General features: G+C 43.7%; 1 protein-coding gene across 3 annotated transcripts in view; it reads right to left on the reverse strand.

Annotated features, from left to right (window-relative positions):
- The window catches only part of MND1 (meiotic nuclear divisions 1), a 72896-nt gene extending 63010 nt beyond the window's left edge, over positions 1–9886 (reverse strand). For all 3 annotated transcript variants that reach the window (XM_059394341.1, XM_059394321.1, XM_059394331.1), the window contains exons 1-2: positions 9817–9886; positions 2431–2496 (exon numbers count right to left, since the gene is read on the reverse strand). In XM_059394341.1, the coding sequence (XP_059250324.1) occupies positions 2431–2496; positions 9817–9819 (69 nt within the window). In that variant the 5' untranslated portion in view covers positions 9820–9886. The remainder of the gene's footprint in view (positions 1–2430; positions 2497–9816) is intronic.
- Between the last annotated feature and the right edge of the window lie 12175 nt (positions 9887–22061).

Here is a 22061-nt window from a genome sequence, read left to right on the forward strand (position 1 = left end):
AAACATTTAGATTTCCTGAAAAAAGAACATGAACTCACTGAGATCTCCGCCTATATGTGGTCCTCAAGGAAGAGCTCTGAACTTACTGGCTGCCCCTGTGGGGTTACCATGTAAATAAGTGGGCTTACAGAGTACTAACCTCAGAACTAAACTGTGGTCCCTTAAGTGAACAGAGAAAATGGTCTTAAGGAAATATTAGTTCTCCACAGTATTAAACAGAGGTAATAAAGGAGAGATGAACAGAAAGGGCTCTAGCTCTTTATATATATGTGTGTGTGTGTGTGTGTGTGTGTGTGTGTGTGTGTGTGTGTATTCACACATACATACATACACATTTTTATAATTTATAAAACTTATATATGTAAATAAATAAAAGCATGTGTAAGATACCATGGAAGGCACATAGTTTTAGAGCTAGATAATGTTTAATTAAGTACTTACGACCTGGACATTGTGATGATTTACATGGGTTATCTTATTTAACCCTCACACCAAAACTGTGAGCTGGGTACAATTATTACCATCCTCTTTAATAAACAAGGAAGCTGAGACATAGGTCAAGTTCTTGGTTAAGCTCACAAAGCTATTCAGTAAAATAGATTTCAGGTGCAAGTGCTTTCTCATTTAGTTATATTGTTCTCATGCCATTCTTCAGTTTTTCTATTACATTAGCAACTTCAAACACAAACACACACACACACACACACACACACACACGAATGAATATACAAGAATAAATGAACTGAAACCAGTATCAATTTTTAGCTTTACATAAAAACTCAGTGACTACTGAACTTCTGGAAGCTGTTAATACTAATCAGTATCATGTTATTAATTGATATCAGGGTTGAAAACTTTCAATCTGAAACAGCCAATTTTGATACTTGAGAAAATTAACAACATCATAAAGGACAAAATCATTCCCCCCACCACTCTTCCCAGCTTTCCACTGCCTAACAAGAATTAAGTCTACTCTTCTTGCTGAGATCATAGGAAAAATATTCAGACTCAATAGAATAGTCATAATCATCACATGTAAACTTCATCAATTTATCTTTCTAATCATTATTCTTTTTTTTAAAGATTCCATTTATTTATTTTAGAGAGAGAATGTGTGTGAGCAGGGGGAGGGGCAAAGGGAGAGGGAGAGGCTCTAAAGCAGACTTGGAACTGAGTGCAGAGCAATGGTGGGCTTGATTTCATGACCCTGAGATCATGATCTGGGCTGAAATCAAGAGTCAGAGACATATAACTGATTGAGCCACCAGGCACCTCTTAATTAATCATTTAATCAATTATTAATTATTTAATCAATAATTAAGAATTAAAATAATTAAACAATCAATTATTTAATTAATAATCGTAATTATTAATATGATACTCTGTTCTGAATTGCCAATGACTTTTGGTAAGTCATTCCAGGCAGTTAACATTAGTAAGATTACACTTAAAGGGTGGTTTTTAAAACAAAACTCCCCAGAATGTTTTGCTTGTTCTACTGATAATCTGCATTATCAAAATGAAAATGTCAAGTAATATCACTAATTATCTTATTAATTTCATATTCTACTTTGCCATTTTCCCCAACATCTTTACACCTGTATATAATGAAAGCAGCCATAGGTTGGGGCCAGACTAGACTTTGAAGTTATAGTCAAGTATTACACTAAGACACAGGAAGTTGAAGTTAGTGTTTTTTGTAAGCCAAAGATTTAGACTTGAACCTGTTAGAAAGAAAAAAAAAAAAAAAAAAAGGCAACATAAAGCAACATGGTAAAGAAAACAGCCTCTAGAGCCAGGTGCCTGGGTTTGAATCCTGACTTTGTGACTTAGGACCTAAAACTTCAAACCTATTTCCTCTTAGTGGCAGGCACAAATATCTGGAATAAATTAAGGGAGCCTATGCACCATGATATATATATATATTACACTACAGACAGATTTATCAATGTAAAGAGGCAGCATTTAGCACTGCCTCTAAAAATCAGATGGTCGTCCCGGGATTTGAATCCTAGTACTAACGTTTTAATTTTTGAGATCCCATGCACTTGGGTGTGTCTCAGAGGTCCTCATCTGTAGAAAGAAGATGTTAAGAAAGAAGGAATCAGATAACATACACCAAGTGGTCAGAACAATGACTGGCATCTAGGAAGCAATCAGTAGATGTCAACTATTATCATTTTCAGGCAGAAAGGGGACACAATCAAATATACACTTCAGAAAGATCATTCTGGACAGAAGGGAACATTGGGGTAGGGTTCTTCCTTCCTCCACAGCTTCAGAGAAACAAAAAATGTTTGCAGAATTTTATCCATTCCACAGGAAACTGATCAGCATTGATATTTAATGAAAAAGGTACAGTTTAACACTGATATACACTTAAGGAGAAGATTACATAAAATACTAAAAATCTTATAGAAAACAACTCACCGTCTCAAAAAATATTTCCATCATGCGGGTTCTCTTCTCCTCTGCACTTAGTCCTTTTTTCTTCGACTAAAGCACAAAAGTAAAAAAGTAAACACTGCATTTAAAAAAAAAAAGACTGCATTTTAAAACAACTTGGTTTGCAATGTTATGGTCTTGTCTGCCAATGGGTTTGATAACTCTAAAGAGTCATTATAACTACTACATGCCAAGACTTGTGATTAGTGCTGCCTGTGTAAGAAGAACTGTGGTTGAAATAGAGTCTGGGGGGCGCCTGGGTGGCTCCGTGGGTTAAAGCCTCTTCCTTCGGCTCAGGACATGATCCCAGGGTCCTGGGATGGAGCTCCACATTAGGCTCTCTGCCCGGCAGGAAGCCTCCTTCCTCCTCTCTCTCTGCCTGCCTCTCTGCCTATTTGTGATCTCTTTCTGTCAAATAAATAAATAAAATCTTAAAAAAAAAAAAAAAAAAGAAATAGAGCATGGGTGGCTTAGTTGTTAAGCATCTGTCTTTGGTTTGGGTTGTGATCCCAGAGTCCTGGGATCAAGCCCTGTATCGGGCTTCCTGCTTGGCGGGGAGCCTGCTTCTTCCTCTCTCACTGTGTCTCTCTCTGTCAAGTAAATAAATAAAATCTTTAAACAAACAAACAAACAAACAAACAAAAAGAACTGTGGTTAAGGTACAGTCTGGCAGTTTACAGAAACTCAATATTTATCAAATGATCCAATGATATGTCACTATATTTACCTTCAAAAAATACTTACAACCTCACGGAGAAAAAAGACATAACTAATAAATGATGGAAAGATCATTGCACAAATTGCTACAAGGACAGAATGAATTCTACCCTGGGGAAGGCTGAAGGCTCTCTAGAAAGGCTGGAGATGAAAAGGATTTTGGCAAGTTGAGAAATGGTGAGAAGGTGTCCTGGGCAGACCACACACATAGGCACGATGTTATGGAAGTTCGTGGAATGTTCCAGAAAGACAAGAACTCAGGGATGACTGCTGTGTGGTGCCTAGAGAAGGAGTGGTAGGGGAAGGGGAAAAAAGTTGTCTGGGGCCAGATCATGGGATGCTGACTGTCCGGCCCAAGGGAATGTATGTTATTCTAGATGGTGAGAAGCTATTGAGCAACCTCAAAAGCAGGAGAGTGACAAGATTACAGCTATATTTTAGTAAGATGACATTTTAGTAGCATTGTGGAGCGTAGGATGGAGAATGGAAAAACCTATCCAAGTAGAAAATGGAAGCCTACTGCAGTTTACTATTATTCTATATCTACAGTTTAGCCAAGTTAAAATTAAGATAGTTAACACATAACTAAAATCCGTTGATAATGAATTTTACTATATATTGTATTCAGGATATATACACAAAGGTGAAATACAAATTTTTTTTTAAAAAGCCAAATTCTGGGGCACCTGGGTGGCTCAGTGGGTTAAAGCCTCTGGCTTCGGCTCAGGACATGATCCCAGGGTCCTGGGATCCCCACATCGGGCTCTCTGCTCAGCAGGGAGCTTGCTTCGTGCCCCCCCATCTCTGCCTGCCTCTCTGCCTACTTGTAATCTCTGTCTGTCAAGTAAATAAATAAAACCTTAAAAAAAAATAAAAGCCAAATTCTCTCAAGGTGAAGATTCACAGAAAATAACAAAAGAGAGAAATCTTATCTCTAACGGAGAATTCCACACTAATGTTTAAGTGACCTGCATCTTTCTCAAAAATCACAGAAGATTAGGAGGCAACATAAACTGTTTAGTAAGAACTTAGAAACACTTTACACCACCTAATAAAGCAGACATAAAAAACAAAGACTGAGCCTGTCCAACCAAATACTCCATCAGAAAATGAAAAGCCTAAGATAGATGGGGAAAGGGATTTGAAGTTGCCATTATGAATACATACCAGGGTACATGAGTCTTTATTCTACTTATACAACCTACAAAACCCCTAACTCATTTTTTTTTTAAAGATTTTATTACTTTACAGACAGAGATCACAAGTAGGCAGAGAGGCAGGCAGAGAGAAAGAGAGGAAGGGAAGCAGGCTCCCTGCGGAGCGGAAATCCCCGATTTGTGGCTCGATCCCAGGACCCTGGGATCATGATCTGAGCCAAAGGCAGAGGCTCTAACCCACTGAGCCACCCAGGTACCTCCACTAATTCATTTTCACAGCAATAAAATTATCTGGCATTCCTTGATGAGTTGTATGGGTAAAAAAAAAAACCCTCCAATGTTCTCTACTGATCCCCCACATCTCCTCACACCTTTTCTTTAATCTCTTCTGCCTTTACAGTTTCAACTAACATTTAGGCTGAATCCTCAAATCTTTACATCAGCCTCTGAAGTATGCTCCTGAGCTTCAATCTCAAGTGTCTACCTGCCCGCTGGACAGACTTCAAACTCTGAAGGTTTAAACTGAACTCTTCTTCTCCTATATCTACTCCCCAATCCTGCTGTTCTAGATCCTGAACTCAGTTAGATATCACCTTGTTAGCCAAGCCAGAGGCCTGGCGTTCATCCCAGGTTTCTTCATCCCTCTTACTCCATATTAGACCAGTCACCAAGTTCTGCCAAGGTTAGTGGTGAAATATTTCTCAAATCCACCCTGTCTGCTCCATCCCTACAACTCTGACCTTAGTTCAGGCCTTTATTACAGGTTCTGCCTCCAGCAACATACTGGTAGGTAAGCCCTCTGGCCACACTTTGTCTCACCCTCTAAGTTCAAATTCCACCCTGCCAAGAACCAAATCTAACCAAGCCTCTCCCTTGCTTAAAAGCCTTCAGTGGCTCCGAACCATCTGGAAGTAGCCAATCACTCTGCAGTGATACACGAGGCCCTTTCCCACCGACCCCAATCTACCCAATACCACTCTCCACCTCATATTTTACCATAACATGGAGAGTTAAGCAACTTGAGCTGTAATACAAAAACTAGACAGTCCCTGACTTGCCATCATCTGACTTTTTCAACTTTGTGATGGTGTGAAAGCCACACACATTCAGTAGAAACCATACTTCGAATTTTGAATTCGAGCCTTTTTCCTGGCTAGCAATAGGTGATACGGTACTATCATGATGCTGGGCAGCCATAGGACCATAATGTAAACAACCCCATACACTTACAGCCATTCTATACCCACACAACCATTCTGCTTTTCAGTATAGTTTTCAACAAGTCACATGAGATATTCAATACTTTATTATAAAACAGGCTTTGTCTTAGATGTTTTTGCCCAGATATAGGTTAATGTCTAAATGTTCTGAGCATGGTTAAGGCAGGCTATGATGTTCCATACATTAGGTGTATTAAATGCATTTTTTATTTAATGATATTTTTTACTTACAATGGGTTTATCACCATGTAATTCCATTGCAGGCTGAGGAAGATCTGTACTTTTTTTTTTAAAGACTTTATGTATTTACTTTCCAGAGAGAGAGAGACCACAAGCAGAGGAAGTGGCAGGCAGAGGAAGAAGCAGGTCCTCACTGAGCAAGGAGACCGATGTGGGGCTCAATCCCAGGACCCTAGGATCATGATCTGAGCCGAAGGCAGAAGCTTAACCGACTGAGCCACCCAGGCGTCCCGATGAAGATCTGTACTTTTAATTCTCTACTCCCAGCATGCTCTTTCCCAACTTTGTGTTTTAAAGAAACTGTTCTGGGGCACTTGGGTGGCTCAGTGAGTTAAAGCCTCTGCCTTCGTCTCATGGCATCCCAATGTCCTGGGATAAAGTCTCACATCAGGTTCTCTGCTCAGGAGGGAGCCTGCTTCTTCCTTTCTCTCTCTGCCTGCCTCTCTGCCTACTTCTGATCTCTATCTGTCAAATAAATAAATAAAACCTTTAAAAAAAGAGAGAGAGAAAACTGTTCTAAAACACTCATTCCTTTTGCCTATTTAAAATTCCAAAAAGTCTCCCAAGGCTTAGTTCAACTATTCTGTAAAAGAGCTTCCCTGAGCTCATAGGACAGTCTGAGTGTCATTCCATGTGTTCCCAGAATACACCTTCATCAAATCAATTGGTATACTTCTCTTTCTCAACCGACTCAGCCGACTGTAAATTTCTTCAGAACACACACCACCCATGCTTTCCTAGAGCTTAGTGCTAGATTAGAGCAGACACAAAGGCCAGCCCTTGACTTCAAAGCCATGTATCTAAAGCCCCAACCATAAAGTTTGAGACTGTTCAATCTCCCAAATCCCATAACACCCACTGCACTCACATAAATACAATACAGGGTAAATTAATAACAAAAAATTCTGTGATAACTACTTGGTGCCTTTCTTGGACAGATAAATCACAGAAATCCCAAGTAAACAATCTCTAAAAAATCATATAGACCTATTCACTAAATCAAGAGTCAAGAGCCAGCATTCAATCCTGCCTTAATTAGTACCCCTTCGCACTGGCCTCAGCAGTATCAGAATAACCAAGCATGAAATTCACACTCAGTTAAGAAGGCTCTTTTGGCTCATTTCTCTAGTCTAGTGAGTTTCAAACTGCCATTAGAATCATCTCAGGAGCTTTTAAAAAGTACTGATGCCAAGGCACATGCTATATGAATTGAAAGAGAATCTCTGAGACCAGGCCTGGGCCTGCAATTTTTTTAAGAGCCTCTCCAGGTACTTTACCTGGCGCTGGGATTGAGAATACTGCTCTTCTCACCCCAGAATCTAGAGGCAAGTCAGGGTGAGGATCCCTTTAGGGCTTTAGTCTGTGGCTGCATCAGTGGAAGACAGATCCAAAGCTTCAGGAAAAGCTGCAGATATTTTGGTATTGTTAAACTGCTCCCCGAGAGACTCACAGACTCCACAAGAATCTGCCACCAAGACACAGACTATGAGACAGTGTAGAGTCCTGGAAGCAAACAGTTTGGCAAAAGCTCTTATCACTCAGTTCAGTAGCTACAATAGTTACTCAAGAAATATGGATGAACTGTAACATTCATTTACATTGTTTTCAGGCTAATTTGTTAGTGTCTTTCATGACTGGAAATAGTTTTTATAATTAACCACAGTAGGACAGCATCATGGCCAGAATTAAAATAACTAATGTAAAAAGGATGCCATGCTAATTCATATTTAGAAATCAACAGGGGCTCATTTAATATTTAATATTAAAGAAAATGTGCTGACAACGTAAGTTAGAGATGCTTTCAAATTAGTAAGTCAGGAGACTCAAGAACTGACCTGAGGACAACAAATCTTTGGGCTGACCAACATACAGCTATCTCCACCTTTCAGAAGACCTACATTAGTACCTGTTTTCACTAATCAAAAGAAATTGTAAGAGTATTTTCACTGGTATGAAAAAAGGCAAAAAGCGAAAATAGGAAAATAGTGTTGAGCGTTTGTTTTGCCAAGGGCCCACCATGTTCCTTCCCTGGGAACTACATTCAGCACCTCAAGCATAAGCCGCCACAGCTTTGAACTCTGTCAGTGAGAATCTGGGCTGTATCTCAATTTATTTTGTGCCCCTGTTAGTAAGTTCTGTCCTAAGGTATCCCACAAGCCTGAGAGGAAAAAAAAAATAATTTTTTTAAGCCTAAGAAGTTATTCTTTGGGGTCTAGGAATGCTCAAAAATTTTTTCCATATAAATTAATAATTGCTTCCTCACCTCATGCCATTTCAGATTATGAAAGGCTTCATAGGAATGCTAGTTTCAAAGAGTGGGGGAAACCTGTATTTTTTTAAAAAAGATATTATTTATTTATTTGACAGAGATCATAAGAAGGCAGAGAGGCAGGCAGAGAGAGAGGAGGAAGCAGGCCCCCTGCGGAGCAAAGAACCCGATGTGGGGCTTGATCCCAGGACCCCAGAATCATGACCTGAGCCAAAGGCAGAAGCTTTAATCCACTGAGTCACCCAGTTGCCCTGGAAACCTGTATTTTAAACCACTTAAAAAACCATACATTTAAGAAACCTCCAATTAGGAGTTACAGAATTCCTCAAATCAGCCCCATTTCCCAATTACAATAAAATTTAGAGAAATTAAAATAGAAAATATCTGTTGCCCTCAAAACTGAGAGAGTACATTGCATTTCTCCGATTCCAAAAATATGCCTGGATTTATAATAACTGTTTATTCACGAAGCCTAACCAAATCAAAACAAACAGCTATTAACTCACAATTAGGAAAGAGAACAAAGGTTTGTCTTGTCTCTGATCAAGGTAACACTAAACTTACTTCTTCAGCATACATAAAAAATAGCATGTATCTCAAAATTTTATTCTAATTTATTTCATGTTTCTTCATTATCAGAGGTAATCATCTGAAAATAGTTAACAGCATATTACCATTTAGTATTAGAAGGTGATTAAAATGTAAAGGTAGATTAGATAAAAGGGTAAAGTTAATGCATTTGTGCTGCATAGTTCTGTCCGTTGTATTAGTAACTATGAGAAACATGCAATCACACAGCACTGGCAACAGATTTAACTGTGGTCCTGTAGTTTCTGAGACCACTTTATGCCCAGGTGGCTGCGTTGTTAGTTTAACCACAAAGAAGCCGTTATCAGTTGTAACTGCATCTGGGCAAGTATCTTCAAATAAATACCGTACAACCTAGATCGTGCCCAGCAAAAAAAACGACCACTTAACTAAATTAAGATATTAAAATCTTAGATCCATTTAATTAGATGTTGATTCTCTGCCAACAGAAGTAGAAAAAAAAAATGACACCAAACTCAAGGTTTATGAAAATGATTTGATGAGGTGTAAGGCATTAAATTCACCAAGATAAAAGGTCTATCTGGAATCTTACCAGGACTTAACCTATCATGGTATGCAAGGAAGGCGAATTCAGTGCTTCTCTCATAAAGGGGCCAAACAAGTAGCAATCCGAAGCACAAAAGGGCATCGACCCCTGAACTTTAGGGAAAAAGCAGCGATCTTCAAAGAAATCTTACTGGCATAAAAGACTCGCTAGGTTACTGCTGAAATCGTGAGCCATTCAGAAACGTGCTCGAAGAACTACAATACACGGCAACCCTCAATTGTCAAAACACAAAAGCCATTAAGATCCAAGGCTTCGGTCCGTCCCGCTCACACCCTTCCCGGTACTTCCTAGGAGGCTGCAGCTTGGGCGGCCAAACCCCGGGAGCCCGAGGCTCGGGTTCTGAAGCGACTCGTGCTCTGACTGGTCGCTAAGTTTGCGAGGCACACCGGGGCACGTTCGCGAACGCCTCTCGGGTGTGCTCCGAGGGCAGCACCGGGGATAGGGGCGGAGAGGCCCAGGGGTCGCGGACCCCGGGCCCCAGCTATGTCGGCCCGGCGGCCCCAACAGAGGAGCCAAGCACCCCAAGGCCGCCGAGGCCCCAAGCTGCGTAGGGGACTCGCGGCCCGGAGACTGGGGAGGCGCGGCACCCGGGAGCGCGGCCTCAGCTCTTACCATGGCTCGGGCGGCGGGTCTTCCGGTGGCCGGGCCGGAGCGGGAGGCGAGGGGCGGGGCGGGCCCAGGCGGGTTTGATTTTGGCGCGGACGGCGCAGCGGGGCGGAGCCGCTACAAGGACGAGGTGGGAGGGAAGTAGGAGGGAAGCTGACTTCCGACCCGCGGCCCCGGGGACCTCTGGTGGCGGTTCCGAGAGGCCGGCCGGAGAGGGGCGGACTGGGGGCTCGGCGCGACTGGTCCCCGCGCTGTTCCCACCTCTTCTCCCTGTGTAGAACGTGCGTGACTCCTTTTCTCTCTCTGAGAAAGTCTTTGAGCCGACACTTCAGTGCGTGTTTTCTTCGCGCTGCAGAAACCCGCTCAAGTTTGCTTTAAAAAAGGGGTGTGTGTGTGTGGGGGGGGGGGGTGGTTTGGGGTTCCTAGGCGGCTCAGTCGGTGAAGCGGCTGCCTTCAGCTCAGGTCATGATCCCAGGGTCCTGGAAACGAGCCCCGAGCCCCGCACGGGGCTTCCTGCTCAGCGGGAAGCCTGTTTCTCCCTCTCTCTCTGCCTGCTGCTCTGCCTACTTCTCTCTCTGTCAAATAAATAAATAAAATCTTTTAAAAAAAAATCCCTTTGTATATTTGGCTTGTTTATGTATAGTCTGTTGTTTTTTAAATAACCAAGAGAATGAATTTGAAATGAAAGCTGTGGGAAACTCGCTCCTTCATGACCTGAGGATAGATGGGGATTGGGTCTAAAGCTTGCGCCCCTTCGCCTAAAGTCGCTACAAAATTAACTCAGACTTGTCAATTGTTTTGAAAATTATTTTATGTTATTGGGGACCATTTAAAAATATTCTAACTTTACTGAAAGCATAAAGAGTGGCATCTAAAGTGGGAATTTGTATCTCCTATTGCTTCTTTAAGAAAAGGAAGCGAAGAAGGGATATATTGATTGCATAGAGTTCCATTACTTTAGTTTGTTATAGATTGCATTACAGTACTATATGACCGACGGTACATCAGGTGATTTTAAATAGTAAATGGGTAGCCATTTAGTACATGTTTTACTATGTACTAGAAAAAACATAAGCAACACATTATACTCTAGATTTCTCACACATTCCTCCAGATATGGATGAAACACGCCTGTCTGAAAAAATGAAAGTGATATTTAAGAAAAATATTAACTGCCTAGTGGTATCTAGATTTGACAAAAATCATAAGGGCGACGTTTGTGGGAAGGCTTGTCTTGGTTCTGAGACTGCCATACCTGTTCCTCCATCAGACGTGGTCCTTCTTCACTTGGCTTACTCTTACACCGCTTTAGACGTAACCTTCAGGAATCTTTCTGTTTCCCCACTCCCACGGCACAGCAGATAGGGTCCCTTCTGTGGTACGCTACAGTACTCTGCAGTTTTATCATAGCACACCACATTCATTTTAGAACTGTTTTTGGACCAAACCTCAGAATGACTCCATCGAGGAAATGCACCCTGAACTAAAGAACCTTCTCTTAGTTCTTCCTTGAAATTCTGGAAAGTGCATCCTTGAGAGGAAACTTGTTAGGAAGCAGGAAAAGAAGGTAAAGCCATTTAAAAAGAGACAGGAAAATCTGTAAGGTAGGGAAACCAGTAGGAAAATGAAAAAAACCAAGAGAGGAGAAACTTCAACAAGAAATAGTTAACATGATCACCTTTTTCAGTCACATGGCATGCCCTGAGTTAGAAATGGCAAAGCAATTGTGTCATTCGCACAGAGCAGCCGTCCCAACAGAAATAATACCCAAACTGGTTCCTGGAGGATGAAAAAATGTCAGATGGTTTGTGGCCCTCCAAAGGACTATAGTACCTAAACAGATACATGACATATTTCTGGTATTCAAATTTTATAGAGTAGGGGTGGGAGGGATTAGAAAAAAATGTCTCCTGAGAGGGATGACAATGGAAAAAATGTTGAGAAACACTGGTATAGAATAAGTATATAATTTATCATCCAAACTGGACGAAAGGGACTGTATTTATCATTATGTGAGGACAACAAACATAAATCAGTATTGTCCCCATCAATCATGTGATAACTTGGAACTTCCATAGTGCTATATTAATAACACTTAATGCTTCTTACCTTAATTTGCTCTGTATCAGAGTTACTGATGCTCTTTTAATCTTTCCATCTGGGAGAACAGGCAGAGTAGGTAACTTCCTTTTCTTTGTAATCCTGTCTCACCTCTCATTTCTTGGTCTCTGTTCTTCCCTAGAAAACTTATGCTCTCTTGCCCTCTTTCAGCAAGCCTTGGCTCATCAGTGGTCCACTTCCAACACCCCTCCTCTGTGTTCCTCTGGGGTGAGTTCTTAGCTACCCACTTCCTTAGCTCCACCCAGCGACTCCTGCCACCCTCCACTCCTGGCAGGGTACCTGGGTGCAAGCCCAGAAGGGTCTGAGTTGAGTCTGAGTGGGGCCCTAGGTGCCCATGAGGGTCTCTACTTACCTAGCAAGTATCCCTATGTCCAAGACTGTGTGACATTTGATAGCAAATGAAAACCATCACTGTAGGTCAAGAGGCCACAGGAAAAAGGGGAAAGCCTTGTAACATTCTTTTTGAAGAAAGGCTTCTGTTTTTCCACTTTGCACCAGTCCCCACAAATTGTTACGTATCCAACTATATATATATATATATATATATATATATATATATATATTCATTTAAGTCTCACCCCAGTAGAATAAAGCTCCATAAGAACAGGGAGTTTTTAGTTCGCTACTGTTCCCCAGTAGTTAACTAGACTCTATAAATATTTGCCAGTGAATACGTATAAAAGCAGCTTCTGGTATTATAATTGCCTGGCCTGGTTCACTAACCAAATTGTAAGCTCTTAGAGGTTATAGGATTTGGTTCATCCTTATATCCTTACACCTACCCTAAAGCCTGGTGTATAGCAAGTGCTTAGACCTTTGTTCAGTGACAAAAGCAATGATAATAACAAAAGACATTAGGGCTGGGTAGAGGATAGAATGTCATCTGCCCTTCCTGCCTCTTCACTTAAGCAATAATAAACCACAACTGTAATTGAACTTGTCTGCTCTGGAAAAGGGTGCATCTGGCTTTACGTGAAGTGAGTCCTCAAAGGACAATTAGAAATATGCTTATATGTGGGGCAACTGGCCTATATTAAGAATGCCATATCTTTGCTTCTGGAAACTTCCAAAGAGCCCACGATGGCAATGGTCCCTGCTTGATTAAACAAAACAAAACAAAAAGAAATAGAAGAATAGAAGCAGGATTCAAAAATACTAATATTCACAGTTACCAGTTGGTAGCGTCCCATCTGGCTTATTTCTCATTTCTGTTTTAGCTCTCCTTCCAAAACTGATTGAGGGTCCTCTTCTAGACTTATAACCTATTATAGATTTTTTTAATCATCAAACAAACAAACAAACAAACAAACAAGAAATTTTTAGTGTCCCTCCATTGTTTTCAGAAAGGACACTCAAAAGATAAATTTTAATATTCATTCCATCACAGCAAAATATAAATCACAGACTTAATGAAAATTCAAAAAGCCTATAAATACATCAGGAAAAAAAGCTGTATACATAAATGCAAGCCTATGACTTGTTTACACAATGAAGAAGGACAAAAGTCCTTCATAGAACAAAAGACCAAATACCAAATCCATACACCATTCAAGATCGAGAGCTTGTCTATCCTCAAGTCTCATAGGGAACTTACTGGCATGCGCCTAAGGGGCATTAAAATGACAAATTTGACATTATAAATGGAGACCAATTTAAATTTTATTTGACTTAAGAAAGACAGAAATTAATCTCTTTGAAAAGCTAGGATGTAGTGATAACCCATGATTTGTACAGCCAGCATCAGGTTCTTTTACAACAGAACCTCCAGAGGACTGTCCAACATATTCTTTAGATGCTGTGAATACTTCTGGAAATGCTTGGCCGTCAGCTTGATGTTTATTATAATGAATTTTAATTAAGCTCTGGACCCTAAAGATTGCAGTTACAGTGTGGTCCCTTTCTAGTTCTCACGTGCACTTATTCTCATGAGCTTTTCCCCTATCGATTTGGGCAGAAAGCTAACGAGAACTGGTTGACAACCCCGGCGAACTCGCTTCCGGCAGCAGAGGCCACACATGTAACTACTGTTTCTAGGGGCCAAAGTTTCATTAAAATTTATTAGAACAAGAAAAGCGCAGCGCATGCGTGCTTTCTGCCCAATTCGATTTGGGCAGAAAAGTTGTAAGAATTTGCCTGCATTCTGCAGAAATTCAGACCACGTGGCATTTACAGCGTGCTCCCACGTGGCTCCTGCCGCGACTGCGCTGGACCGCCACGGTGGGGCTCAGGCGGCTCCCCTGAAGGCCTGCGCCTATGGAAGTGAGTTCACTAGGGGTTTCCAGCCAATTCTCACGAGCTTTCCGCCCAAATCCATATCGATTTGGAATATCTATATCAGAAATTCGGTATCAGCGGAAACCTGGTGAGAACTGGTCGGCATGCTGCAGCAATTCTGGCCATGGGAGCATGTGCCCAGCGTTTGGAGCGTATTCTCACCAGGTTCCGGCGTGACTGGGCGGGACCACCGTCCGGGGAAGGCGGCGCCCGTGGGGGCCCTCGCTACCAGAAGCGAGTTCGCTGGGTGTTTCTGACCAATTCTCAGGAGCTTTCTAATCAAATTGATACGGGCAGAAAGCTCGTCAGAATTGGCTGGCATTCTGTGGGGACTTGGGCCTGGCAGGCGGTGTGGGGGGCGCGTATGGAGCACTTTGTCCTGAGGTTCTTGTTGCAATGCCTTCGACCACAGTCTAGCCCCAGGCAGCTCCCCTGAGGGCCCCCGCCATGGGAAGCGAGTCTGCCAGTGGCTTCCTGCCAATTCTCCGGAGCATTCTGCCCAAATCGATATCGATTTCAATTTGGGCAGAATGCTTGGGGCGGGAAACGTCCCACAAACTTTCTTCAAACAGCGGGTGACCCCTTGGCAATCACGCGGGTTCACCGGTAATCCCGCGAAGTCTCCTCTGGAACCTCGCGAGAACTCGTTTCTGACGTCGAATGCGGGTAGGCGGAATGGTGGAAAAATGCAGGCCAAATTTCATGAGTCTTTTATCCAAATTGCTATCAATTTGGGTAAAAAAACTTGTGAGAAATTCCTGGAAACCTTTGGCAAACTGTCCTCCGATGGCGGAGGGCGTCAAGGGAATCGCACAGCTAGGCACCTAATCCCCTGAGGTCTCGGCTGCACCCTCGAGAGAAGTCGTTCCAAATACCCAACGCTCCTGACCCAAATCACCAGATAATGTGGGTCGGTATTGATTTCGGTAGAAAGGTCGTGAGAATTGGCCAGAAACCTCTGGTAAACTCGCTTCCAATGGCGGGGGCCCCTCAGAGCTATCACGCAGGCTTGGCCCGAGAGGTCTTGGCCAGAACCTCCTGAGAACTCATTCCCAACACTAAGCAAGCACGCAGTTCAAATCGGACAACGCGGGCCATTTCTCACGAGCTTTCTACCCAAATTGGTATCGATTTAGGTGGGAAGCTCGTGAGAATTGACCGGAAGCCTCAGGCGGACTCTTCGGAAAGTGGGGCCCCTTAGGGGAATGGTGCAGACTTGGCCCATAATCCTGCGAGGTCTCAACCAATTCTCCAGAACTCATTCCAAACACCGAGTGGGTCGCCCTAATCACGGGACAACGTGGGCCAATATTGACGAGCTTTCTAGCCAAATCAATATCAGTTTGGTTAGAAAGCTTGTGAGAATTGGCCAGAAACTTCCTGTGAACTCTTCCCAAGGTAGGAGCCCTCTCACTGCCTCCAGTGGCCATATTCAGCACCGGCATGCCATTCATTGTCTCGCACTGCAGATCTTCACTGCTTCTAGTGGCGTTAATGAGCACTGCAAAACCGTCTGTCATGCCTTGCATTACAGCTGAACACTGCCTCCAATGGTAGAAAACTGCACTGCCACTCCTTGCAGCTCACCAGTGGCTCCAGTGGCGAGGTACTTCACTGTCACTCCTTCCAGTGGCAACTCAACACTGCCTCCGATGGGAACAAGCTCCACAGGCATGCCATCCATGTTCTTGCACTGCATCTCAACACTTTCTCTCCTGGCTGTCAAAAGCGCTACAAATCCTTCTGGCATCCCTCACACTGCAGCTGACCACTGCCTCCAGGGGCGGGAACCGACATTTCCATTTCTTCCAGGGTCTCACAGTGTGGCTCACCACTGCCTCCAGTGCCTGCAAACTGCACTGGCATGTCTTTCAGCAGCTCTCCCAATGCAGCTCAGCACTGCCTTCAACGACATAATTCTGCACTGCCATGCCATCAAGCAGCTCTAATAATTCGCCTTTCCACCACTGGAGGCAGTGATGAGCTCCAGTGCCACAGATGCTGAAAGATGGGGCAGTTCAGCTTGCCACCAAGGGAGCCAGGGCTGAGCTGCAGTGGGTGAGACACTGGAATATGTACCACTGGCACTTCCGAACAATGGATGCAGTGGAGAGATACAGTGTAAGGCGTGGGAAGGAAACACAGTGTGGATTTACGCCACTGGTGGCAGTGCTGAGTTGCAGTCTGAGTGATGGTGGAAGACATGCCAGTGTGGCTTGAGACCAGTGGAGGATGTTGCAAGCTGCACTGCAGGACGCTGGAAGGTCTGACAGTGCAGGTTGGTGTTACTGGAGGGAGTGGTGAGCTACAGATAGTCACTGGAAGGCATGGCAATGCTGCTTGCCACCACTGGAGGCAGTGGCGAGCTGCAGTGCAAAAGATGGTCAAAGATGATTCCGTACAGCCTGTTCACACTGAGGGCAATGGTGAGGTGCTGGGTGAGAGACCCTGAGAGGTAATGCGCTGGAGCTTGTTTCTCTAGGAGGCAGTGGTGAGCTTTATATCCTGTTTCCCCAAGTTCAGGAGTGAGCTAGAGCCATCCACCAACTCAGCATTGTGCCCCATGTCCCTGAGTTTGGTGGTAATGAGTTGTCACGATGGGGTAGGAGGGGCCTCCAGATGAGGGTCTGGAGCCTGGAGGAAACCAGTCCTGACTCATGTTGCATTTGGAACAGATGAGTTGAGTGTGTTTTTGGGAGAGCAGCTTCACTACTCCAAAAAAAAAAAAAAAAAAAAGGATAATGGCATTGGTCAACTTTACAATGAAACTAATTACTACTTAAGAAACAAGCATGTGTCTCCCCTTCTCAAGGAACTGGAGCAGGTGTTCAAGCCTTAGGTCAGAGGTACCTTCTTATCCCCACCTGACAACACTTCTCCACTCTGGCTTCATGAGACCCAAAGTTTTAAACATCAGCGTCTGAGTCAGTCATGCAGCTTGTCACAGGACATCAACATTCAGAGAAAGCAGCAGGTACATTGGATGCAATGTCATATCCATGTCAAGATGGGAGGTAAAACTTCTCTTTCACCCCAAACCTCCTGGGATTTTCTCTTGTCTCTAGTGGAGCCACAAAGTCAAACTGAAGTAGCTGTCAGCAATCTAGAGTGGGTGCAAGAGTTCCTGATTTTCCCTGCAGAGAGAACTTTACAGGGGATCCCATTTTATCTGCTCATTTCTGGTTTATGAAGGTATGTGGAACATCTCTTTCCTAGGAAATCACTTTGATTGGAAAGGGAAGATGAGATTGACTATTGTGTATTTTTAACATAGAATGTGTTCCTTCATCTAACAGTGTTTATTCCATTGGGCATAGGTTGTGATGGAGTGGCCAGCATCTAGAGTTAGGTGGCTTTTTGAGGTCAGATAGAGACTTGGATGATGTCTTATCATTTGTCAAAGGTGAAGTTTCCTAACTGATTAGTCTTTTCATCCAAAGAGTTACAATGATACCAGAGACAAAAGTCAAAATGATTCCAGGGAGTCTTTGACGATTTAAAAGTGAAGCTTGACTTTCTAGTTTCACTAAATGGATCATCTAGATAGTTGGATATGCCATATTTTCTCTGTAGTTTCATTGGTGGTGAAGTCAGAAGGAGATAGAGGCATGCTGGTGGCTTCAACGGGCTTGGCATCAGGAACCCTGGGTGAATTTCTGGAACTACTTGCCTGATGCTGGTGAATCAGGTTATCCCCCCAGGTTTTCCATTTCCTCCTTAGGAAATTGCTGGCAGGTAATGTTCTGCTTAATGCAGAACCCTCCTGCACTGTTGGTGGGCATGCAGGCTGCTACAACCACTCTGGAACAGAGTATCGTGGTTCCTCCAAAAGCTAAGAATTGAACAACCCTAGGATCCAGCAATTGCACTCTTAGGTATTTACCCAAAGGACACAAAAATGCACATTCAGGGGGGTCCAAGCACCGTGATGTTTATAGCAGCATTATCAACCGTATCAAAACTATGAAGGAAGCCCTAGCATCTGTTCACTGATGAGTGGAGGAAGAAGATATGGGAGATAGATATACAATGGAGTAGGACCCAGCTTCACAAAGAATGAATTCTTACCATCTGCAAGGATGCAGATGCATCCAGAGTGGATTAAGTTAAACAAATTCTGTAAGGAAAGACAAATACCCACTGACTTTGCTACTCTGGCATTTCAGAAAGAATATGGATGAATATAGTGGCGCGGGGAGGAAGATAGGCAAGTAAGAAAACAGACACAACCTCAGAGCACAAACGAGGGTTGCTAGCAGGCAGGTGTGTTGGGGGTAGGGTTGAATGGGTGCTGGCTATTAGGGAGGGCACTTGTGATGAGCTCTCACTATTCTATGCAGGTGAGGAATCATGAAATCCTACCCCTGAAGCAAAGGAATTAACACCGCATGGAAACTAACTGGAATTTGTCAATGAAGAAAAGAAAAAGATATTCTGCTTCAAGAAGAGTGAGGCAAAAATAGAGTGATTTTTCACTCTCCTATTGTGTAGATGATAGTTTTCAAACACAGTGATGTAGGATACACTAGTGTCTTACTGCATAAGGAGTCCTCGGAAAGCTGCAATGAAAGATTCAGCTCTCAGAGCATGTTCATGTTCCATTGATATGTTACTTTCAGTTTGCCCAGGCAGAAAGTTAAATGGAGAGAAATATGACAGAAGAGGAATAGAGGTGTTAACCATTTAGGAGGTAGCCTTCTCCCTTTCTCATGAAAGACTTGGGTCAGGGTAATTTGGAAGAAGTGGGGGGAGGATCTTGGAGCTTTGCAGCAGATAGGGGAGTTCCAAGTCTGGGTAAAGCTGATGGGTTCTGGAGAAGAGTGGAATGCATTCCTCAGGAATGAGTGAGCAGGGCTGGCTCCAGGGTGGCTGTGTGTCTTCTGTGTGACAGTTGTGACAGGTCAGGGCTGTAAGCATATTCCAGGAATATGCTTACAGCGCTGACCTGTCACAACTGTCACCTGTCACAACTGTCACCTGTCACCTGACCTGTCACAACTGGATTCCTGAGGACAGGTAAAGCACAGGTGGGGAGTTGGCAGAGCACCTTCTTCTGTGCCACCAGCCTCAGCCAACACACATGACCTCATCGTCTCTCCCTGTCACTCCAATTCAGACTTGTCCATGATGTTGGTTTGTGCTTCATTCTTCGTGTGTGGGTGAAGTTTCAAAAGTTAGATGGTGGAAATGACAGGTCATCAGAACATCTGTTCCTCTTTTATTTCCTGCTTTTCTTCCAGTCACTGAAGTGGATCAGACCTGCTAGTGGAAGGGGCATCTGTGTGTTTCTTTTCCCTGTTTTTTTTTTTTTTTTTTAGATTTTATTTATTTGTTAGAGACAGAGGGAGAGAGAGCGAGCGAGCACAGGCAGACAGAGAGGCAGGCAGAGGCAGAGGGAGAAGCAGGCTCTCTGCCGAGCAAGGAGCCAGATGTGGGACTCGATCCCAGGTCCCTGGGATCATGACCTGAGCCGAAGGCAGCTGCTTAACCAACTGAGCCACCCAGGCGTCCCTCTTTTTCCTGTTTTAATTAAACAAAGGGAAAACAGCTTTCTGAAATAGTCAAAGAATCCTTTGTGGGGGTTCATATTTTTCTCTTCTGTGAACCACTTTCTGATATTCAAAATTATTATTTTTTAAATTTATTATTTTTTTAAAAATTTATTTGACATACAGAGATCACAAGTAGGCAGAGAGGCAGGCAGAGAGAGAGGAAGGGAAGCAGACTCCCTGAGCAGAGAGCCCGACACGGGGCTCAATCCCAGGACCCTGGGACCATGACCTGAGCCGAAAGCAGAGGCTTTAACACACTAAGCCACCCAGGTGCCCCTTCAAAATTATTTTTAAAGGGCACCTGGGTGACTGTGTTTTCAGCATCTGCCTTTGGCTCAGGTCTTGATCCCAGGGTCTGGGATTGAGCCACGCGTTGGGCTCCCTGCTTGGCGGGAAGCCAGGTTTTCCCTCTCCCATTCCCGCTCCCCCTGCTTGTGCTCCCTCTCTTGCTGTCAAACAAATAAATAAAAACTTTTTTAAAAAGGATTTTTTTTTTTTTTAAAGCACAGGCTCAGAGCTGTAACATGGTGCAGTGCCCTTTGTGAGGGGGAGAAATGAAGGAGGAGTGTACATTGTTTAGGAGCCTGGTGAGTGGCTCATTTTGTTCCCAATGGAACACAAACCCCTGTTAGCCTTCCTTGGCAGTGGGGTGGGGAATGATTGCTGCTCACCTGGTGGCCCATCCTGGGCTCTGAAACCTGACCTGGTAAAACACTTACAACTGGGAAATTTATGAAGAAAACAGAATGAACCCTGGAGGGTGCTTGTATTCTTTGCACTCAGACAACTCCATGGAGCAAAGGAGCTCTTCACCCATGAGGTATGTCAGGGTCCCGAAAGCTGTGGGTTTTGCTTCATGGGAGGAGGTTTTGTCTTCATCCTTATCCAAACCAGAGCCATGTCACCTGGTTATGGAGATCCAGACCTTTATGTGACCATGCCATTTTTATTCTTGTTATTTTAAGAAAGCAATGTAGACATTCACTTTGGGATACCAATATCAAAAGGAAAAATATAAGGTCCAATATATATATGAGGACTGAGCTTGTGGTATCTCTCATTAGTATGGGTAATGTCGGGCTGCCCATATGAGAAAGAACAAGGAACTCTATTTAAATAGAAGTGTGCTGTGCACATGTAGTGTTTTATTCTGTCTTTTTCCTTACTTTTCTGAAGGAGAAATAGAGTGGTGACTGGAGATTGGCTTCTTATTTTAAAGAATGAGAAACAAGAAATTTAAAAGGGCAGTGTTCATGCTGATGTGGTGCTCCATGCTCAGGGAGTGAGGGTTTGAAGCTTGGACTTGGGAGCGTTGGTGTTCAGGTAGGATGTTGTCTGAGTTTCCTGCACAGAGTCACTTGGCTGCTCTGCCTAAATAGACCCATTCCTGACTTTTGAAGGGCAGGTGGCTCCAAGGTGGCTTAAAACCCTAGGACACTGGAGGAATGATTCGGAAGGGACACCTGGGTGGGCCAGTTTAGACAAACCCAGAGAATTCCAGAGCTAATGATGAACATGTTTCTGAGACTGGAGTTTGCTTCTCTGTGAGTAGCTTTGAGCTGGGGTGGAAAGCAGTCTCTGGATCTTAGGATTCACTGTGTCATCAGGTGTGAGCCTGGCAGGGTAGTCAGATCAGATAGCTGGGAGACTGTGAGACAATGGCAGTGGGCCATCACTCTTGATGCACAGGTCAGCTTGCTCAGGGGACAGGGCTCTGCTCCCTGGCCAACTCTTCTGCTGTCCCTGTGATACAAAACTTGCTTCTTGTTGTATTCTCAAACCCGCCTCTCAGCAGAGGGCTTGGTGGGAAGCAGCCCAACAGGCAGCATTATGGATTCTTGCTTAGTGTGTCCCTTGCTTCTTCAGATGAGGCACCACAGGCGTCCTCTGCCTGGTGTTTTTGAATTCAGTCAGGAGAAGCAATTCTTCCAGAGCCACACCCCTGAGAAATCCTCCACTTTCCTGTGTTGTGTGGAAGAGGACACTTTTCACTTGGAATTGAAATCTCAGCTGCTGCCATTAGGTTCCAAGACCACATGGCACAGCAGTCTCCTTGAAGCTCTAGTTCCACATGGGGCCTGCAGTGTGAGATTGAGGCCGAACCTGGGAGTTCTGCTGCTGCTGCTGCTGCTGCTGCTGCTGCAGGTTCCTTCCTGAAATATCACAGCAAAGTCTGGTTTGTGATGACATCCCAGGAAAGAGGGACAGGTGCATCATTCTGGCCCACCCCAGGAGGATGCCAGATGCCTATCCCAGGTGGCTGGTGCAGGGAGGAGAAATGTCTGTTTCCCAGGCATCCCTTCC

This window comes from Mustela nigripes, chromosome 1, assembly GCF_022355385.1.
Source record: "Mustela nigripes isolate SB6536 chromosome 1, MUSNIG.SB6536, whole genome shotgun sequence".
Classification (NCBI taxonomy): domain Eukaryota; kingdom Metazoa; phylum Chordata; class Mammalia; order Carnivora; family Mustelidae; genus Mustela; species Mustela nigripes.